Source organism: Balaenoptera acutorostrata, chromosome X, assembly GCF_949987535.1.
Source record: "Balaenoptera acutorostrata chromosome X, mBalAcu1.1, whole genome shotgun sequence".
Classification (NCBI taxonomy): Eukaryota; Metazoa; Chordata; class Mammalia; order Artiodactyla; family Balaenopteridae; genus Balaenoptera; species Balaenoptera acutorostrata.
In genome coordinates this window covers 128,797,479-128,815,510 of record NC_080085.1, presented here as the reverse complement: position 1 = coordinate 128,815,510, position 18,032 = coordinate 128,797,479, and the positions used below count along the sequence as shown (strand labels likewise).

General features: G+C 62.8%; 3 protein-coding genes and 1 long non-coding RNA gene across 24 annotated transcripts in view; 1 reads left to right on the top strand and 3 right to left on the bottom strand.

Annotated features, from left to right (window-relative positions):
- LOC102999910 (uncharacterized) overlaps window positions 1-5,054 on the bottom strand; it is a 187,364-nt gene extending 182,310 nt beyond the window's left edge. For 4 of the 7 annotated variants that reach the window (XR_009006611.1, XR_009006613.1, XR_009006612.1 and 1 more), the window contains exons 1-4: window positions 3,979-5,048; window positions 3,157-3,310; window positions 2,363-2,608; window positions 119-2,071 (exon numbers count right to left, since the gene is read on the bottom strand). This is a non-coding gene — a long non-coding RNA (uncharacterized LOC102999910). Of the gene's footprint in view, window positions 1-118; window positions 2,156-2,362; window positions 2,609-3,156; window positions 3,311-3,978 lie in introns of all 7 variants that reach the window. The other 3 variants (XR_009006617.1, XR_009006616.1, XR_009006614.1) reach the window with 3 other exon arrangements.
- Window positions 5,055-5,653: 599 nt separating this feature from the next.
- Window positions 5,654-17,075, top strand: EOLA2 (endothelium and lymphocyte associated ASCH domain 2). Of its 15 annotated transcripts, none has more exons than XM_057537910.1 (8): window positions 5,845-6,019; window positions 6,658-6,729; window positions 7,741-7,835; window positions 8,272-8,401; window positions 9,005-9,285; window positions 10,101-11,783; window positions 12,701-12,836; window positions 14,394-17,075. In XM_057537910.1, the coding sequence occupies exons 4-6, from the start codon at window positions 8,334-8,336 to the stop codon at window positions 10,322-10,324; spliced, it is 573 nt and encodes a 190-aa protein (XP_057393893.1). In that variant the 5' UTR covers window positions 5,845-6,019; window positions 6,658-6,729; window positions 7,741-7,835; window positions 8,272-8,333; the 3' UTR covers window positions 10,325-11,783; window positions 12,701-12,836; window positions 14,394-17,075. The 15 variants fall into 15 exon arrangements, with proteins under 15 accessions (XP_057393895.1, XP_057393899.1, XP_057393905.1 ...); XM_057537913.1 differs by lacking the exon at window positions 14,394-17,075 and having other exon boundaries at window positions 10,101-10,910; window positions 11,601-11,783; window positions 12,701-14,329; XM_057537912.1 differs by lacking the exons at window positions 5,845-6,019; window positions 14,394-17,075 and adding an exon at window positions 5,654-5,788 and having other exon boundaries at window positions 12,701-14,327.
- LOC130706328 (heat shock transcription factor, X-linked member 3-like) lies at window positions 11,613-13,114 on the bottom strand. Its single transcript, XM_057537718.1, has 2 exons — window positions 12,641-13,114; window positions 11,613-12,191 (listed from the first exon to the last, which is right to left on the bottom strand). The coding sequence occupies exons 1-2, from the start codon at window positions 13,112-13,114 to the stop codon at window positions 11,613-11,615; spliced, it is 1,053 nt and encodes a 350-aa protein (XP_057393701.1).
- LOC130706327 (melanoma-associated antigen 10-like) lies at window positions 16,964-17,749 on the bottom strand. The gene has a single exon (XM_057537717.1). It carries the CDS (start codon window positions 17,747-17,749, stop codon window positions 16,964-16,966), a length of 786 nt encoding a protein of 261 aa, XP_057393700.1.
- Between the last annotated feature and the right edge of the window lie 283 nt (window positions 17,750-18,032).

Here is an 18,032-nt window from a genome sequence, read left to right as displayed (position 1 = left end):
GCGGAACGTGGGGGGCACAGGGGGAGGTGACTTCTTTGCTTTGCCGACCACAGGGGATGAGCAGCTTAGGGTGAAGAGCAAAGTGAGAAAAAAGGGGGCCCCAGGGTCTCCCCAGTACCTTACAAAGGAGCCCCCATCTCAGGCAGCGGACAATCGTCCAACCCAGGATTCGAGAGAAGTGGCTGAAGCTCAAAGACGCTGGATGTTCAACCGAGGCACGTCTGTCCCGCCAGCATCGGAAGCCCACTTGGGAAAACCTGCACCCTTGACACGAGGACCAGGGAGACTGGGAGGAAGCCCCAGAAGACCGGGACTCCCCAGATGTCGCTGAACTTCTGAGCCTGTGGCAGTGGCCCACCCCTCCCCCTAAAGAGCTGGTGTCCCCGCCTCACCCCCGAGGGAGCAAACATGACCCAAGTCCTTCCCCACAGGTGCCCTCCGTCCCAGGAGACAGGGTAGCCAGCCGCCCCAATTTGCGGTGGGACGTGAAGCGCTACAAGCAGCAGCATGCAGTTAAAATGGGGCGAGGTGGTCAGCCCACTGCCAGGCCCCCAAGCAGAGCGAAGTCACCTCACAACACAGGCCGGGCGCGCCAGGCCTGGTGAGGGAGGAAAGGGATGACCCCCTGCCCTCCCCCGCCGCCCAGGGACTGCAGCAGAGGTCGTGGGGCGCCACTGAGCGGCCAGAAACCAGGGGCTATGACGATGGCCACCACTGACCAGGAGGCCCGACCCACCGAGCGGGGCAGGTGGTCAGTACAACACGGCTTCCCGGGGGCTCGATGGATGGGCAACCGACCAAGATACAGTCTAAAACGGACACTCAAAAGAGCAAGGACGGGCGGCAGGAGGCCGAGGGCAGCCGCCCCAGTGAACAAGTCATGATCCCTCGCCCAGGTCCTGCCCCTGAGCCAGTTCTCAGACGTGGAACCACGGACCAGGGACGTGGCGGGTCCCCAGGGGGAAGGACGCTGTAGCACCACGGCAAGCAGGCACTCGTATGACCCCCCCAGCCCCTCCCAAAGGGACCTCGGGCTCCGCGCTGGGCGAGACCCAACACCGGGAAGCGGGACAACCAGACAGCCGGAGGCTGTTGGACACCGGGCCCAGCTTGACCCTGATGTGGGAGACGCAATAAACTCTGTCTCTGCGGCTGCTTCAGGAGGACCCCTGGGCTGGGGTTTCTGAGCAGAGGCTGTCACTGGTCCAAGGTATGCAGGGCCGTTCCCGAGGATCTGTCAGTTGGTCTTGAGCAGGGAGAGGCTGCGATCCACTATCCTCCAGAACCAGGTGCAGGGCTTAGTGAGATGCCTGCCGAGGAATCCTTCAGAACCTGGGGTAACGCTTAACGTGAGTGAGAAGATGTAAGGCCCAATGGTAACCCTGCACGCACTCCAGCGAGTAAGGGAGAAACGTGTAGAAAAAGAGCAGGGGAGACACGCCCCACTCGTGAACTCGTGAACCTTCTTGCCTCCAGGTGATGCCTTATGGGCGTCCCTTGCTCCTGACTCTTCACATCCTCTCTGCACTCTGTAAAGTCGCCACAGAGAGCACACAGATAGTCAAGAGGCGGCTGAACGGGCCCTACACGCAGAGCCCATCAGTCCTGTCATCCGAGCCCTGTAACCCCGGTTACGGGATGGCAACACTCGCTCCAGACCCCCACCCCCGCACCCAGGCCCCACTCCTGAATCTCTCAAACAAGTAAGCTGGACCCATTCACTGGGCCATGGCCTGATGTCGGGAAGGCCCCCTCCAGCTGCGGAGGGGGCCTGGGCCCCGGGTCGTTGCTGATCCGCCCAGAGACTGAGGACGCTAAAGAGGACATAGACCCGAGGGCTCAGGAGTGCCGCAGACGTGGAGCCGAGCATCTCCCGCCCCCAGCCAAAGGTGACATAACGGTCTGTAGCGCGAAGGCAAGTGGGGGCATCGCCAGAAGCGCACAGAAGTCCCCCTGTGCTGTGCCACGCTCCCTGCGCAGGCACCACCCCGAGCAGGGGCGGCAAAGTGGCTGCTCACGTCTGCGGGTCCCCTGTGTGCAGCTTCCTCCCGAGGTCCTGCAGCGCCAGTCACTAAGACAGAGTCAGAAATACCCGCGGTTCTCAGGCTGGACCCCTCGATCTGGGCCGTGTGGAGAGGGGCACGGCCAGCAGGAGCTGCCCAGGGGACAGAGGGGAAGGCGGGGGCAGGGGAGCACGTCTTAGAAACAGGCCAGATGTGGGGCGGCAGGAGGTAAACCGGGAGCTGGGGCAGAGAAAACAAGGCCGCCGGCCGTCTTCCTGCAGCTGCACGGCTGCCCCGGGGCTTGTCCTGCGTGAGTCCAGGGCATGGAACTAAAGCCAGGCTGAGACCGAGTGACTTACCCAGTCAAGAAGGAGCCCTTTCTCACGGGCAGAGCGCTGGACGCCAGGGCACCGTCTCCTCGGGGACCACTAGCCCCAGGGGGCGGGCCTGGGAGTGGACGGCAGCCTCCAGCGGGAGGGCCGGCGGGACACGCCCTGACGTTTGGGGCACTTCCACAGGTCGGAGAGGGTGTAGGCGAATGCGGAGTCCAAAGCTGGCCTTCAAAGAGAGGAGGAAACCAGCCCCCAAGGGGCAGGAGGAGGCATCTGAAACACAAACAACCGGGGCGGGATTAGTACCCGGACCCCGAAAGGAGCTCCCACAACTCGGCACAAAAAGGACACGCAGCTCAGCGGAAAGATGGGCAAAAGGCGCTTCAGAGAGGAAACCAGCCCTACCAAGGAGGACACTAGGGAAACTGAGACTTTGGGTCGAGCCCGTCCCACACCGGTGGCGCCCCAAAACGTGCGGCAGGAGCAACCTGGAACCCTCTCCGGGCCTCAAAGACGCAGTTGGGGTGGGGGGCTGGAGGGGCCCAGGCCACCGGGGACGAGAAGGGGACGCAGCCGCAAAGGCGAGTGCCCAGATGGGTCGCAGGGCCAGTGAGGTCTGCTGGGGCCACGGGCGGGGGGCCAGAAAGGGAAGTGGACTCAGACCAGGTGCCCTGGGCTCCGAGAGGGGGCGATGTCCTGGGGGCACCGTCCCCCAAAGAGCAGTGGCGCCAACGACAAGGGCTTCCTGAAAGGAAGATGGGGTGCCTCGCGGGGACAGAAGCGCGTCTGGGGAGGAAGCAGAGCTTGAGGAGGAGACTCACTCCTGTGATGTGGGGTGCAGTCACAGGGGCTGGGAGGGAGCAGGAGCCCCGAGCCGCGGAAGGCGGGAGCGGCCAGGCTGGAGGCCAAGGCTGACACCCAGATGAGCAGAGGGAAAGGAGAGCAGGCCCGTTCCTTCCTGCCAGGACGTTGTTCCTGCAGGGGGTGGGAAGCGGCAGGTGGAGAAAACGTCACCGGGAAGTCAGAAATCAGATGGTTCTAAGGCTCGGCGCTGACTTACTTGTACTGAAGATCAAGGCTGAGTTGCAAAGGGGCCCCTCTCACGGGGGCAGCCAAACACCACCCCACGCCCACCTGCAACACGGCCAGGCCATTCCTCCTGGGCCCGCCCATCCGGCAGTGAACAGGCCTGGCAGCCACTACCCCGGACCTCCCTCCCCGCCCCGGGGACCTGGGGCTCCCCGCCTCTCAGCACACACACACACACACACACACACACACACACACACACACACACACACGGGAGGGTCAGAGAAGGGAGTCCTTATGGAGCGCCGTCACAGCTGTCCCCCAACCGGCAGCCACCTATCACGCGCCTCTAGCTCGCTGGGCAACTTCTAGTTCTTCAAAAACGGGGTTCGGGAGGAACACCAGCAGCCCACACCCACCACTCACGGGACCCTCCCTCATGATCTGAAAGCACGACGACGAGGCTCTGGGGTGTCTGGACGCAGCTGGTAACCACTCTTGGGGCGAGGAGCCGAGGAGGGGACACCGGCATGGAGGGACTTGGAGCTGCTGATCGCTCAGGTCCCCCGCAGCCCCGAGGCCCCGAATCCACGAAGGCACCCTCCGCTCCTCACCTCGGGGCCGGCACTCCTGTTCCCTCGGGCTTCTGCAAGGAGAGGGGAGGCCAGCTCGCTGGAAGAGAAAGCAGTGCTCCGTTGAGCCAACGTTCCCTCGGCAGCAGCTGTGTCAGGCGCCCGGCTTACAGGAACGAGTAAGACCCTGTCCTTGTCTTCCCAGGACTCCTGGAGAGCAGCTCCAGCCCGGGAAGAAGAGCCCAGCGAAGGAAGGCAGCAGGAAGGTACAGGGCGCTGCCAGAACCCCAGACGCTCGCGGCGGGTGGAGAAGGGGACGTTACAGTTGTGCCTGGAAGGAGGACAGGAGCTTGCCAGCACAAGAGGAACCAGGGGTCCAGGAGCGGGGACCGCACGTGCCAAAGTGTAGAGACCCGCAGAGTGCGTGCCCGCAGCGTGCAGGGACAGCACAGGCACCCAGGGTGTTGGGCGACAAGGACGGAGAGCCGGGGCCACTCGAAGGCCCTCCCAGGGCACCAAGGAGGTGTTGGGGCTTAAACAGGAGAGGGCTCGGCAGGGTTTTCAGTCCGGGGTTGACGAGGACAGATGTGCGGTGTGACACGGAACCGATGGCCTGTGGGGCACCCACTGGAGGAGGAGCGACAGGAGGCGTCCCGGCCGGTGGGGAGACTCAGGTGACAGCACCGGCCCTAGGTCATGAGGCCTGAAGTCAGCCAGTAGCAGTGGGGACAGAAAGAGGAGCATTTATTCTGATCAGGCACTTGGGAGGCAGGGACACAGGACTTGATCACCAAGGAAATGGGAGGGAGGGCGGCGGTAAGGAACGCGAGGAGGAGCAGAGCCAGGTGGGAGACACTGAGTGGGCTGAGGCCCCGCCCCCCCCACCACTGGGAGGAAGAGGACAGGAAACAGCTCTGAAGGGGAAGTTGGCTTTGTTTGGGACATGCCAGGTCCCAGGGGCAACAGGAAGCCGAGTGAGAAATTTTCTTCTCACCTCAGAAAAGGCCAGATAAAGACTGTCCCTCAGGACTCGGCCAGCAGCAGTCCCAGGGTGGCTTGGAGGGGAGCTGGCCTGGGCATTCAGCCCAGAGGTGCGAGACTCAGCCCAGAGGCCCCGCCCTATCCCCCTCCCCCTCCCTCCCCCTCCCCTCCCTCCCCTCCCGTCCGCCTGCCCTCGCCCTCCCTCCCCCTCCCCTCCCTCCCCCCCCGTCCCCCTGCCCTCCCCCTCCCCTTCCTCCCCCGTCCCCCTGCCCTCCCCCCCGCCCCCCCCCCCGGCTCCCTGTCCCCTGGGGTCCATTCTGAGGCTCGGATTCGGTCGCTAAGGACCCTGGGTCGCTGCCACTTTGGCCCTTGCCGACTGTTGCGGCGCGGACTAGACGCCTAAGGTAAGGGACTCAAAAGGACACCGCCTGGCCTCCTCCACTGAGCTGGCCTCGCCCACCCTCCATGGGTTCCCAGGGGCCCAAGCTCCATCCCTGTCAGCTCCGCCCCCGCCCCGCACCTGCCCGGCACTTCCCCAGCTCCGCCCCACTCCTCCCCAGCTCTGCCTCCTCCTCCAGAAGCTCCTCCTCACCCAGCTCTTTCCCACACGTCAGCCCCAGATACTCCTCCCCCAGTTCCTCCCACCTGCGCCCTGCCCCTCCCCCAGCTCCTCCCCAGCTATTCGCCACAGCCCCGCCCCTTCTCTTCCGACCCGCTCCCCCGCCCACTTCCTGGTCCTCCTCCGGGTGCCGCTCCACGCCGCCGGTCTCGAGCCTCCGAGCGGCCCGGCCTTCCGCGCGCCGCCGCACGGCCTGGCGGCTCCTACTCTGTCTCCTAGCGGCCGGGGCCTGCGTCTAATGCGCGATTGTTCGTAAGTGCGTGTCTACGTACCTGCGTGCCTGCGTGCGTGCGTACGTGTGTACGTACATGCGTTCACCACGGAAATAAGGGGCGTCAGCGCTTGTGGACGCGGCCACGTGTCACCGGTCCCGGTTCCCCGAGGCGAACGACCATCCTACCCGGTGGCCGCAGCCGGGCCGTCCCAGTGCGCCCGCGACTCGCCCCGCCCGCAAGGAGCCAGGACCCGCCGCGCTCGCGGACGGTACCTCCGGGCGGGAGTTTCCCGGGTTCTGCGTCGGGGCGCGCTCGCGGGGCGGCCAAGGCCGCACCTTCCTGTCCCCTCCACCGCCACCGTCCCCGCCCGCCATCCTTCCACGTGTGTGTCCCGCGATGCGCGCTGGTCCACACGCACCCGCCGCCCGCAGTCCTGCCCTCCCGCCTCCCGCGGGCACCCCCCACCCGCCTCCCTGCCCTGCGGGGCTCAGCTGCTTGTCCGCGGCTCCCCTCCCGCTGGGGCCCACCCAGGAGTCCATTGAGGGGCAAGGACTGTGGGGCTCCCCAGATCCTTCCCGCGTGGCAGTGTGAGGGGAGGTGTCGTTTTCCCCTTTTGGATGCGGGAGCTGCTGGGCTGTAAGATCACCGTCACTCCTGTGGGATGGGCTTCTGTGCTGCGGGCTGAGGCATCGTGGGGTCCCCGGCCCAGCCGGGCGGGGACAGGGTCGTTGCCTTGATGAGCAGAACCAACCCTGAGGGAGCCGGCACGTGTGCTTCTCATCGTTTGGGCCCTCCTGGGTCCTGGTGGTCTCCGGTCCCTGCCGAGGAGAAGAGCGTTGTGGTTCCTTGGCCAGCATTGCTGTGTGGCTGATGACTTTTCTCCTTGTCCCTCTGGTCCTCGTGCAGGTGAAGACGCCGAGACAAGTGGAAGAGTGTTTTCTCCTCTGGCCGCCAAGCAGGCACCCTCTGCGTCGAGAGGTAGGAGGGCACTCAGCCCCCTTCTTCCCGAGGGATTCTCCCCAGGGATTCCGCCCGCACGGCTCGGGCCCCATGGTTGTGATCCGGTGGCGCCCGTGAGGAAGGGGCTGGCTGAGAAGCTGAGTGGCGGAAACCGCGGGCAAGCCTGGGGTCCGGTCACACACCCCAGTAGGAGCCAGAGAAACGGCCAGGCCCCAGGGACTGGCCAGCCTCCCTCGTAACTAACCCGAACGCAGTGAGGAGGGCGACCCTTTGTCACCCATCGGGTTGGCAGAGGTTAAGCGGGATGATGGTGCTCGGGGGCCCGCCAGTGCGTGAGGGCACGGCAGCCTCGCCCGTGGCTGGCAGAGTGTACACGGGGGAGCCTTTGCGGAAGGCCGTTTGCCGGCGTGTGTCAGCGTCTCGGGATGTGTGCCGTGTGACGCGGGCCTCCTCCGACCCGGGGCTTCAGTTAGCGAGTGTGTGGTCGTGTTGAGTGTGTAGAGGGGCAGAAAGCGCCAAGCAGTCTGTGAGTCCCCCTCGGCAGGGGGAAGAGTCAGTAACCTGTGGGGCAGCCGACGACGGGGTACCGTGTGGGCGGTGCAAATAGGACAGATGAAGACGTACAGACGTGAAGCAGTGTTCCCGAGGTTTCGTGAGCGGAGAAGTCATCCCCCACCCCCGCGTGGAGAGGTGTCCAGGACAGGGCTGACCCTCTGTGATCGCTTGCCCGGGCAGTCGTGTCAGAGTCCCACAGTCTGGGTGGCTTAAACTACAGAATGTATTGCCTTGTGGTTCTGGAGGCCAGAAGCCCGAGATCTAGGTGCGGCTGATGGTGGCTCTCGTGAGGGCTGTGGAGGGAATCTGTCCCATCCCTCCCCCCCTCACTCGCGGGGCTTTGCTGGCTCTCCTGTGTGCCGGTCTGTCTCTAACTGGCCCCATTTTATGGGGACATCAGTCCTGTTAGAGGAGGGTCGACCCTAATGAGCTCATCTGACCTTGATCACCTGTGTGAAGACCTTTCCTTTGTAGGTAGGCTCACGCTCTGAGGTACTTGGGGTTGAGATTCCAGCACGTGAATTTCAGGGGCACGGTGTGACCCCTAACACCCTCCAAAGGCTTCTGAGGTAGGTGCACACGCGGAACGTTCCAGGGATGGAAGGAAGGCCTTCATGGCTGCAGGGGGTGAATCCAGGGGCGAGGAGAGCAGGCAGCCAGGGGGAGGAGCCAGAGCATGCGGGGCCTCATGGGCCCTGGAGAGAAACGTGGCTCCGCTCTGCTCGGGGAAGGAAAGCCCTGGAAGGTCCTGGGCTGGCTGCCTTTGCGGCCTCGTCCCCCGTCCTCACAGCCACGTGGAAGTGGAGGCTCCGTGCGGTGCCGTGACCTGGCTGACTTTCAGGCCCGCGGCTCCCCTGCTCCTCTGTCCTCAGTGAGCAGGGACCCTCCCCCCGCCCCCCCACCCCCCCACCCCCAGGTACAAGGAAAGCAGGCGAGGACGGGGGTGCGTGGAGTCAGCTCCCCTGGAACCACCCGCTGTCTCTCTATCCCTCGGCGCCTCCTCAGCTGCAGAGCGGGGTGACGGTAACCTCCAGGATTATTTGAGGATTGAAGTCTATGTCCCCTGGATGGTGCCCGTCCCAGGTCCTGGCGTGGAGACGGAGCGTGCACCAGTGCCAGTAGTTCCTGCCGTCACGTATCCTTTCTCGGGCTCCGGGCCGGGGTGGAAGCAGTGGTGCAGGAAGGGGTGGGAGGAGGGCGTCTCCCAAGGCGCGGGGAAGAGACACCTGGCAGGGCCATGTGACAGCCAGGGCATCCCCAGGGCCGAGCCAAGGTTGGTTGCCAAGGATTTGCACTCAGCAGCCCTGGGGTAAGATGGGGGATCTGCAGAGCATGGGCAGTGGCAGGGCCAGGGAGCTGCGGGGCCGGGGGCAGGGGAGAAGCCAGGCCCAGGACTGTCCCCGTCTGAGCCGGGAGAGGGCCAGAGCCCGGCCACTGGGCTGTGAAGCCAAGGGGCCCGCCCTGCCTCCTCTCTGCCGCCCGGGGCCCAGTGCCCTCTGTCGTGGAATTGCCCACACGCCTCTCTCTCGCCGTCCGGGCCTCCCTTGTGAGCTCCCCGCGGAGTCCATCTGATGGACAGATCCCCCCGGTCGGCACCCCCTGTCAGCTGACGGCACGGAGACGGATGGAAGGGGCTGGCGCCCGGGGGGCCCCCGGGGCTGAAGTCAGGCCCACGGGTCATGAGCTCGGAGGCCGGCACGCCAGGCTCCTTGACCGTTACGGTTCTGTGTTTCCGCAGCCGCGTGAGGCCCTGGGAGCTCTGGGAGATGAAGTTCGGCTGCCTGTCCTTCCGGCAGCCTCATGCGGGTTTCGTCTTAAATGGGGTGAAGACGCTGGAGACGCGGTGGCGGCCCGTGCTGAGCGGCCACCGGCACCGCACCCTGGCCGTCCACATCGCACGCAGGGACTGGGAGGACGCGGCCTGGAGGGAGCTGCTGTCCGAGAGGCTGGGGATGAGCCCCGCGCAGATCCAGGCCTTGCTGCGGGACGGGGAGAAGTTCGGCCGCGGAGTGATAGCCGGCAAGTGACGATCGCCTCCCGGGGCTGCCCCCCAGGGTCTCACCCGGGGCTTTGGCATCTCGTTTTCTTTTGAACCGGTCGATGTGGGGTTAGGGTTAGTTTTCCTGAGGCACCTCGCCTTCGGAGGGGCCGGGAAGGTCCCTGGGCTGGGGGTCGGCGGGCCCAGGTCCCCTCCCCGCTACTCTGGGCCTCAGTCCCCCTTTGTGCTCTGAGAGGCAGAGGCGGGTACGGCTCTGCCCGTGGTGCTCGTCTCCGTGTGTGTACGTGTGCGCGCGCACGTGTACACGCGTGTGTGTGCGCGCCGTGGCAGAGCCCGCGGGAGGCAGCACGGCAGCCAGAGCTGCGTGTGAGGGGGACCTGGGGACTCGGGCTGCCCGCCCGGCTTCACGCGCCTGCCTCACCCCCGCTGCCCGCGGCATCCTGAGGAAGTCCCCTAAACCCCCCCAGGGTGGGGGTGGAGGTCCCGCATCAACCACTGGCCCCCGGTGAGTCGCTCAGGGACCTGATTGCCCGTAGGCTCCCCGCAGCAGCGGCCGGGGCCCTCCTGACCTGTACCTGCTGCCTGCAGCGGTCGGGCTGGGAGCTGCCTGGGCCTTGGTGGGGTCGTGGAGCACCAGGCCTCTCCTTTGCATTGCTCTCTCTCCCTCCCTCGGCCTCGCCCCGAATTCCCTGAACCGAGGTTGGCAGGTGGGAAATGCTCAGCCAGAGGTACCCAGTTCACCCCGGGTCCCCTCGACGATGTGGTCTTAGTCTCTGGCGGTCATGACTTTGAATCACCTTGTTCTCCATCTGTGTGCTTCTGTCTTTGTGCACAGGGCTGGTTGACATTGGGGACACTTCGCTGTGCCCAGAAAACTTAGGTCCCAACGAGGCTGCGGAGCTGGAGAATCAAGCCCTGCTGCCCAACCTGCGGCAGAAGTACCTGACCGCGCTTGCCAACCCCCGCTGGCTGCTGCAGCCTGTCCCCAGGAGAGGCGGGAAGGACGTCTTCCAGGTGGACATCCCCGAGCACCTGATCCCCTTTGGGCAGGAGGCCTGACCAGACTGGGCTCTCGAGAGGAAGGTGACCGAGAGAGCAGCTCATCGTGCCACCGTCCACTCGCCTTCACGCCCTGGACGTGCACGTCTGGTTCGGTCTGAATCGGCCCTGCCCTGGGGAGCGCTGCCCGCTCCGTGCCACTCACGGAAGCAGACGTGCCCACCTGGTACAGGGACAGGGCTTGGGACTCTCCTCGTGGGATGCCGCTCTGGGCTCAGCGAGAGTCTCGAGGACTTTGACCTTTAGGAAAAGATGGCAGTGCCACTCGTTTTGGCCCTACTGATTCTGGGTGGTTGAGAGAAATGTGTTTTGAGAGGACCGGTTAGCATTTTCCCCTCTTTGTCCTGGTCAGAACTCCCAGATGTTTGGACCGCGTCTGGGGAACGAACAATGCGGGAAGGCCGGTGGCGGGCCTCGTGCACGCGGGAGAGGACCGCAGGCCCAGAAACAGGGCGCGGTCTGTCCTTGCAGGTGACCCTGGCCCTGTTGTAAAGTGTCCCTTGGCTCACGAAGGGTGTGTGTTAGACGTGCTGCCTGGCCACTTCACGTCCGAAGACAGGCTCCTAGACACAGCTCTGATGGCCAAGTGAGAAGGGCTGGTGCTCACTTTGTGGAAATCTCTTACTTCTCTGTGGGGTTTGGGGTCATTTGTTAGCAAGCTTTCTAGGGGTTGTTACCTCTGAGGGTGCTGGGCTTTCCCCCAGGTGTCGGCTGGAACGGCCCGTCTCTTCTGAGGCAGACGGCAGTGTGCACGCCTCCCTTGGTGGGTGGGGTGGCCCTCCTTTCCGGCGGGTCTCTTTGGGAGGCCCCTGGATGGTGGGCTGGACACACGCTCAGCTGCGGGTCAGAAACTTCTGGCATCATAGGGGGACCCAGGAGGAAGCCCCTTCTGCTTCAGGATGCATGACTAATGGAAGGTGGCACCCCTGAGGTCAGGAGCCAGGCTGTGCTGCCTCCTGACTGGCAGGCAAGGCCCAGGGGCCAGCCTGTCCTGGGCCGGCCTCAGCGCTCCCTAGCCACGTCCGTGGCTGAGCGTGGGAAATGCTCCTGCTTCAAATGAAAGGGGACGGCGGGGACCAAACCTGCCGGGGGGGTGGGTTTCCAGCCTCGTCGGGCCCGTCCACTGAGATGTGTGAATAGGACAGACAGTTAGAAAGGACACAAGACTCGCAATTCTCGTTCGATTCTGTATTTACTCCTGTGGACTTTGGCTTTTCTTTATTAGAGACAAAAACAGATTCTTGGTTATGAGATGGGGCTTTTCGTGTGTTCCCAGGGGCCTGCGAGCTCAGGGATCGCAGTTGTCCTTGAACTGTTCTCGGAGAGCACACCTGCAATCTGAGGAGCCCTCCTGCTCCTCATCCACCTCAGGGACCTCGTTCGGGGACAAGGCAGAAAGGGCCGCCGGCAGGAGGGAGGAACAGCCGTTGTCCACAGGCATCTCCGAGCCATAAGCCGGGTAAACCGTGGGGCTGGCGGGCAGCTCCCTGGCGTCGTCCCTTCCGGCGGTAGCCAGGGGCACAGAAGTGACATTCCAGGGAGTGCCCTCCCCACTCGGGCCTCCCTGCTCACTGGGGGGATGGTTTTCCCTGGCCCGTCCCGCCCCACCGCTCGTAGAGCACATGCTAGAGAACAGCGAAGACTGGGTACCGCTGGGCCCCTGAGCACGTGGGGCTTTCTTCTGGGTGGTGGAGTCGTTGGAATGGATTCGTGGGGAGCTTCTGGTAGCAGCCACTGGCTTCTTTCTCTTTAGGGCTGTTGCTCTGGTCCCGGGCTGAGCAGTTGCTCCCAGGTTGCCTTTTCTCTCAGTGTTCTCGATGAGCAGAGACTTGTCTCTCTGAAAGTTGGAGTTGCGGTAGATCGGAAATGAAACGAATCACTTTAGCCATTCTGGGAGAAAATACCCATTCCTTCCCACCCCCGCCCCACGCCGCCCCCCACCCCCACCCTGGTCCACCATTAATGGTCTTATCTGACTATGGAGAAAAGGTCTCTTTAAGTTCCTGGCAGGTTATTCGGCCCTAGAGTGTGCGCTCCCTAGAGCTCCCCGAGGCGAGCCTCGGTCGAGGAGTTACGGTGGCTACCTGACATCTCGTGGCCTCTCGAGAGGGTCTGTAGGCACACCTGCAGGTTCTCTCTAAGGGGCTGTGGCTGAATGCCACGGGCTCTACCTTCTCATCTTTCCTTAACTACCTTCTCACGTGAAGTAAGTTATTCTCGGAAATGAAACCCGTTCGGCACGTGGCCCATCTGGCCTCCCCGGAATGTGTTCGAATAACAAGAGAACATGGGCAACGGAAGGGCTTCCTACTTTACCATCAGCCTCTTCTTCCCTGGAGGGCGGCTGGTCATGCGTATTTTGCTGAACCCGTACAGGTTCAGTTTGTGGATGAAAGTCTTCAAGCTGTCCCTGTTGACAATCCTGTCTGCGCCTCTGCGGCGAAGAACCTCCCTGCGGAAGAGGTCTTGCTCGATGATCACCGTGTCTCCCTCGTCATTCCAGCGCACAGAGGTGAAGGCGGGATCCTCCACCATCCTCCAGAGCTTTCTTGGGAAGGAGAGCTCAAGAATACTCTCGTTGGCCACACCGTTGTTTGGGCCCTGTGGTGGTGGGTTGTCTTGGGAGCCAGGATCTGGGCTCTCGGCTTGGTCACCCTGCTTCTCCGAACTCTCCCTTGAGTCCACATTTGGATCCGGGGACGCACGAGAGGGGACCCACGTTGCTGGCTCTGCGTCAGCCGATGGGCCCAGCGTGACTGTACACAGCTCGTCGCTACTCTGACTAGCCATGGAGCCAGTCTAGATTGGGAGCATTCTCCACCCGAGACCGTATCACTGAACTCTCAGGGCACAGATGCCTTGGACCAGAGCGGGGATGCCCAGTAAATACTGTCCGCCAGGTTCTAGAATCTCGGTAGTGGGGCAAACAGCCACTTAAGTCGCAGTCTTCTTTATTGGTCACGTGATGTCACAAAGGCGGTCTGGAGAGGGAGCCCTGGCCAAGTGTGGGGGAGGGGATGGGGACGGGGTGGGGGATCCCCGGCATCTGTCTTTTTTTTCTAAAAGTCTCGAAAAGTATGGTTCAAGTTCCCGGGAAAGCCTCCCGTCTGCCGCCAGGCACCTTGTTTCAAGGGGCCAGGCCCCGGATGGGTTGAGAAACGTGATCCTGTCCCCACTCCCATCCCTTGATGCTGGCTTCCGATTTGCTCAAGGGCCAGGCCCTGGCGAGGCATAGCTTGGCTGCCACTGAGACCACAGGGATCACGTGGGCCCCTGGCGACTGTCCCTCCCAGAAGATGGGGGTCCCTAGTGGGCTGGTTGGCCTAGCCTGAGCCGGTGCCCACCCCCCCCATCCCCCTTCTGGCTCTGGTCGCTTGCAGCTGATCCTGCCAGCTGGTCGGTCCCGCTCAGACGGGCCCAAACAAAGAGTCCTGATTTCCTGCCTCCCAGGTCAAGCTGTCCCCAGAGTAGGGCTGTGCGTGACCTCACATTCAACTCGAGTGTTCCCCAAGCACCTCAGACACAGCCGTGCCCATGCCGCTGATGCCGCGTGGGAGGGCATAGCCACGTGCCCTCCGCTGGGCATCGAGCCTCCTTTTGAGCTCTGCCTGCCCCAGACCTCATCCCTGTGCGGATCACAGAGGGATTGTCTTCAGCGTCCATTTCTTCCCGTAGAAGCCCTTCTCGTGGCCCAAGAGTGCTCACTTTTGGAACACCTGCGTGTGTCCTTTTCCCATTGCCTTCCCAGACCGTCGGATCCAGCCTCCCTGGAGGCTGCCTCGAAAGCCCTGTTTCCTTTCCGCAGTAGGGTGGTTTGGCTTCTGCTGCCCCCGATCCTGGCCTCCCACATCCACCTTGGGTCTCTGTGGGTACTTGCCCTTTGAAGGACTTGATTTGGGGCTTCAGCGTGTAGCCTGTCCCATTGAAAGCGAGCATTTCACTGGTGCGCTCCCAGGCCAGCCCTGCTCTCCTTCCCCACGCCCACCCCTGCCCCCCCTCCACCTCCACCCCCAGGGCCCTGTCTCGCTGTTACCTTGAGGATACATAGAATGATTTTGTTTGCTTTCAGCTTAGACGCTTTTGAACGGGCCTAAGTGACACGGACTCACTCTCGAGGAAATTTCCTACTTGCTGACCTAGACGTGACTGGAGGAAGCCCCTGTCCACGTGCATTTGGAAATAGATGAGGGTCTGGGTGTCAGACGCACCGAAACCCGAATGAGAGTCGTCCGTCTTCACCGCAGGTGGGAGGATAGGATGGTGGGTTTGGCGATGCGCGTTCTCTGTCCGTTGTGGGCGACTTTGTCCTTCATAGCCACCATGGAGGGGACAGAGTGGCACCTTGGAGAGGCCCGTCTGCGAGGATCCTAGGTCCCTGTCCCAGCTCTGCCACTAAGCAGGGTCATCTGCCCTCTGTGAGCGCCACTGCCCTATTTCTGAAAGGGGAGAGCTAAGAGGGTGTGGAAGAGGACCTCCCGAGGTGCCTTTCAGCCTAAGGACTGGCATCCTGGATGGAGCTCCCAGGCCTAGATTCGGGCCTGCTCCCTGGTCTTTGTGCATCTAAAGTGGTTTACAAAGCATTCTTTCAGGTCAGTTCCTCCTGTAGGGACGTGACCTCGGAGGCTGCGAATTTCAGTGGAGGCCGTCGGTGGCTCCTTGGAAGGGGCCCGAAGGCTGGGGCCTCCTTGGGCGGGCCCGCCTGTGTGGCCTTGCCTGCTGCCGCCCTCCTCGGGCCCTCCCTCGCCCCCTGGGTCCCGTAGGAGCTGCCTCCTTCCTGGTCCCCCTCCCTCCCAGGTGCCAGCCAGGCCCCGGCAGTGGGTTTGTGTGCACCGTGGGGGTCTTTCTCAGCCGGGTCTCGGGACCCTTCAGTTGGGCGGGCACAAGCCCTGGTGACGTCCAAGGCCTGCCTTTCCCAGCCTCGCCCTGCGGCCCCTGCCCTTGGCTTCCGCGCCCTGATGCCCCCAGCCCAGAGGCCCTCCAGCCGCTCCCCTCCCTCGCTGCCGCCAGGGTCTCGGGGTGTCTGCCAGCGTTCACTTCCCTCCAGTATCTGAGGAGGCTCCTGGAGGGGCCTTGTCCCGGTAGGCACTGGGGCCTTACAGTCAGTCCCAGGCAGTCTCAGTCCCTCCCTGCCCGTGGCTCAGCCATGAGCAGCTCAGCAGGCCGGGCTCCCGTTGGGCAGGAGGGCCCCAGGGCAGGAGCAGGGACGGGGCGCCGTCACGCGGGAAGGAGCCGGCACTGGACAGAAATGCCGGCGCCTGGCAGCGGCGGGTCTCAGCAAACCACAGACCAGCCCCGCACCGCCTCTGCTTCTCCTCGGCACCTTCCTTTCTTGGGCCTGCTTTTCGTCAACTGAAAGACACCGTGTAGCACCGAGAAGAGCAATGAGTCGCCAGTCAGAAGGTCGGCCACGGGCCGGGGGTGGGTGGGAGCAGCGTGGGCTCGAGAGGAAGTCAGACCAGGGCTCTGGTCCCCACCCCGTCACTTAGCAGCACGTGACCCTGGGAAGATTCCCAAGCCCCGTGGCCTCAGGTTCTTCACCTGTGAAGCGAGTGGGTGTGACGAGCCGTGTCTTGTAGGGGCTGCAGGGATGCGCGTGAGCTTCGTAAAGCAGCTCACAGGACCTGGCGTCTGTGGGAACGTTGATGACTGGCAGTTATTTCTCATATTGTTTGGATCACAGACCCTTCCCCTCTCTCCTCTGGCCTTTGGTTGGGCGGTTTCTTGTCCCGGTCATGTCAGAGAACATGCAGCTTCATCACCATCACCTCCCACAGAAGGAAGCCCCGCTTCCCAAAGGCCCAAACTGCCCTGGCTCAGGGCACTTACACTCCAGGGCTCGCTCCTGGAGCCCCACCGCCTCGTCCCATGTTGACTTGTTCTGTGGGACTTGGGGGACGTCTCACCACCTTCCTCATGTGACTGCGGCTCCTAGACCATCCCCCTAGGTGTGGGTGTGTCCTGCTTTTCCTAGCGTTCCCGCTACTAACACAGGCCCTTCCAGAGAGCCGAGGCTCCGTGGAGGTCTGCCGAATATATAAGCCGGAGAGCAGGGGGCTTACTTACTCAAATCAAGTTTTTCATGCTTTCGTAAATCACCGTGCAAATCCAACTAAACAGAGATAGCTTAGTTTTACAGAATGACAGACAAGAAGGATAAGAAGCAAAAACTCACTACGATTACTTTTATTTTTCTAATTCTTCCCCCATCTATATTACTGCTAAGTACTTTCACATTACCAGAGCAGTTCTGATTCCAATTCCATGTTATCTGCCTCAGGGTCACAAAATGAAATGGGAGATTTCCCAATCTCTTTTACAAAACAGCAAAACTCTGGTTCTTAAACTGGGTAATTATAAACACATTCTAATCAAAGTCATTCACAAAGTTAGACACTGAAGCTTGTTTAGTCTTCCATTAATACGAATAACATTTGAAAAATTCCTAAAGAAAACAGATGATATTCCATGTCATCATACACAACAGGAACCCAAAGATGCTACACACCATGTTCCCCCCACTCGCAGGGGCCCTCACTACTTGGAAACTCGACCGCTCTCTCTTCAAACTCAGAGTGAAGGACCAACCTCACTTCCTACCACTGAACTTGGGCCTGGAAGGAGCCTGGCTGCTGCTCTGGCTCAGGCCCCCTCTTCCTCATCGCTCACACCCTCCGCAGACGTGGGATCCAAGGTATTGACCCTGAGCAGATGCTCCAGGACCTGCCACTTGCTGGTCTCCGCGTAGGCCCGGGGACCCCACAGGAACTCGTAGCGGGCGGGGTCGCTGTGGGGCACCTGCCAGTATTCCAGGTAGCCCTCCTGCACCCACACTTTGGTGAGGAGCTCCCTGGGCTCCCCGTAGATGGAGTGCTCCCTCCCTGCATACACCCCCATCACGCTAAGTGCTTCCCAGATCTCCTCCTCAGGGGCGCGTTCACAGTACAGGGCGATCAGGCACAGGACCATCACCAGGAGGCCGGCCTTGGGCATGCTCTGCCCATCGCTCAGCACTGCATCACAGGTGAGGCCCAGGGTGGGGACCAGGACGTAGGTGCACTCGCGGGGGTCCACCTCCTTCACGTCCACGCCAAACACCAGCCGCATGCACTCGCAAGCTTGGCTGAAGACCACGGGGAAGTGGTCCCGATGGTCACCGAGGACCATATTCAGCATCTCCGCCTTGCAGATCGGCTCCTTGGTGCGATACTTGAGGAGCAGGAATACCACCAGGTCAGCCATCAGCACAGTAAGTGCCTCCTGGGGCAAGGACTCGGCATAGGCGGAGAAGGAGGGGGCGACGGGGGAGGAGGAGGACGAGGGGGAGGCGACCTCCTCCCCCGCAGCCCCGAACACCTGCGCCTCCACGGGGCCCTGGGCCTGGACTGGGGCCTGAAGGTCAGCCTCAGGCTGGCGCAGCTCGCTCATCTCGACCAGGGCCCTGATGACTGGGGTCGGGCCGCCGATGGGAGTCTGGGCAGGGGTGACAGATACGGACCACGGACCTGGGGGAGAGAGGGGGTGTGAGCGGCCTCGGCGGAGAAATGCACCCTGGGCAGCTTTGACAAAGGCCACTTACAGGGCTCGTCTGGAGGAGTTCCCTCGGGCATCACAGGGGCGCTCCTCCTGGGCGGCCTGTTCCCTCCAACCTGAAGAAGGAAGCGAGGTGGCTCCTCAGTGTGTAGCCAGCGCAGCCCCAGGTACCGACCGG

Bases quoted from the DNA above. Each gene is read 5' to 3' on its own strand.
- EOLA2 (XM_057537910.1), top strand. From the start codon at position 8,334: ATGGTGCCCGTCCCAGGTCCTGGCGTGGAGACGGAGCGTGCACCAGTG. The intron at 8,402-9,004 runs GTATCCTTTCTC...GTGTTTCCGCAG, and splicing joins CCAGTAGTTCCTGCCGTCAC to CCGCGTGAGGCCCTGGGAGC. The intron at 9,286-10,100 runs GCAAGTGACGAT...CTTTGTGCACAG, and splicing joins CGGCCGCGGAGTGATAGCCG to GGCTGGTTGACATTGGGGAC.
- LOC130706328 (XM_057537718.1), bottom strand. From the start codon at position 13,114: ATGGCTAGTCAGAGTAGCGACGAGCTGTGTACAGTCACGCTGGGCCCA. The intron at 12,192-12,640 runs GTAAAGTAGGAA...TGATTCGTTTCA, and splicing joins CAGGGAAGAAGAGGCTGATG to TTTCCGATCTACCGCAACTC.
- LOC130706327 (XM_057537717.1), bottom strand. From the start codon at position 17,749: ATGAGCGAGCTGCGCCAGCCTGAGGCTGACCTTCAGGCCCCAGTCCAG.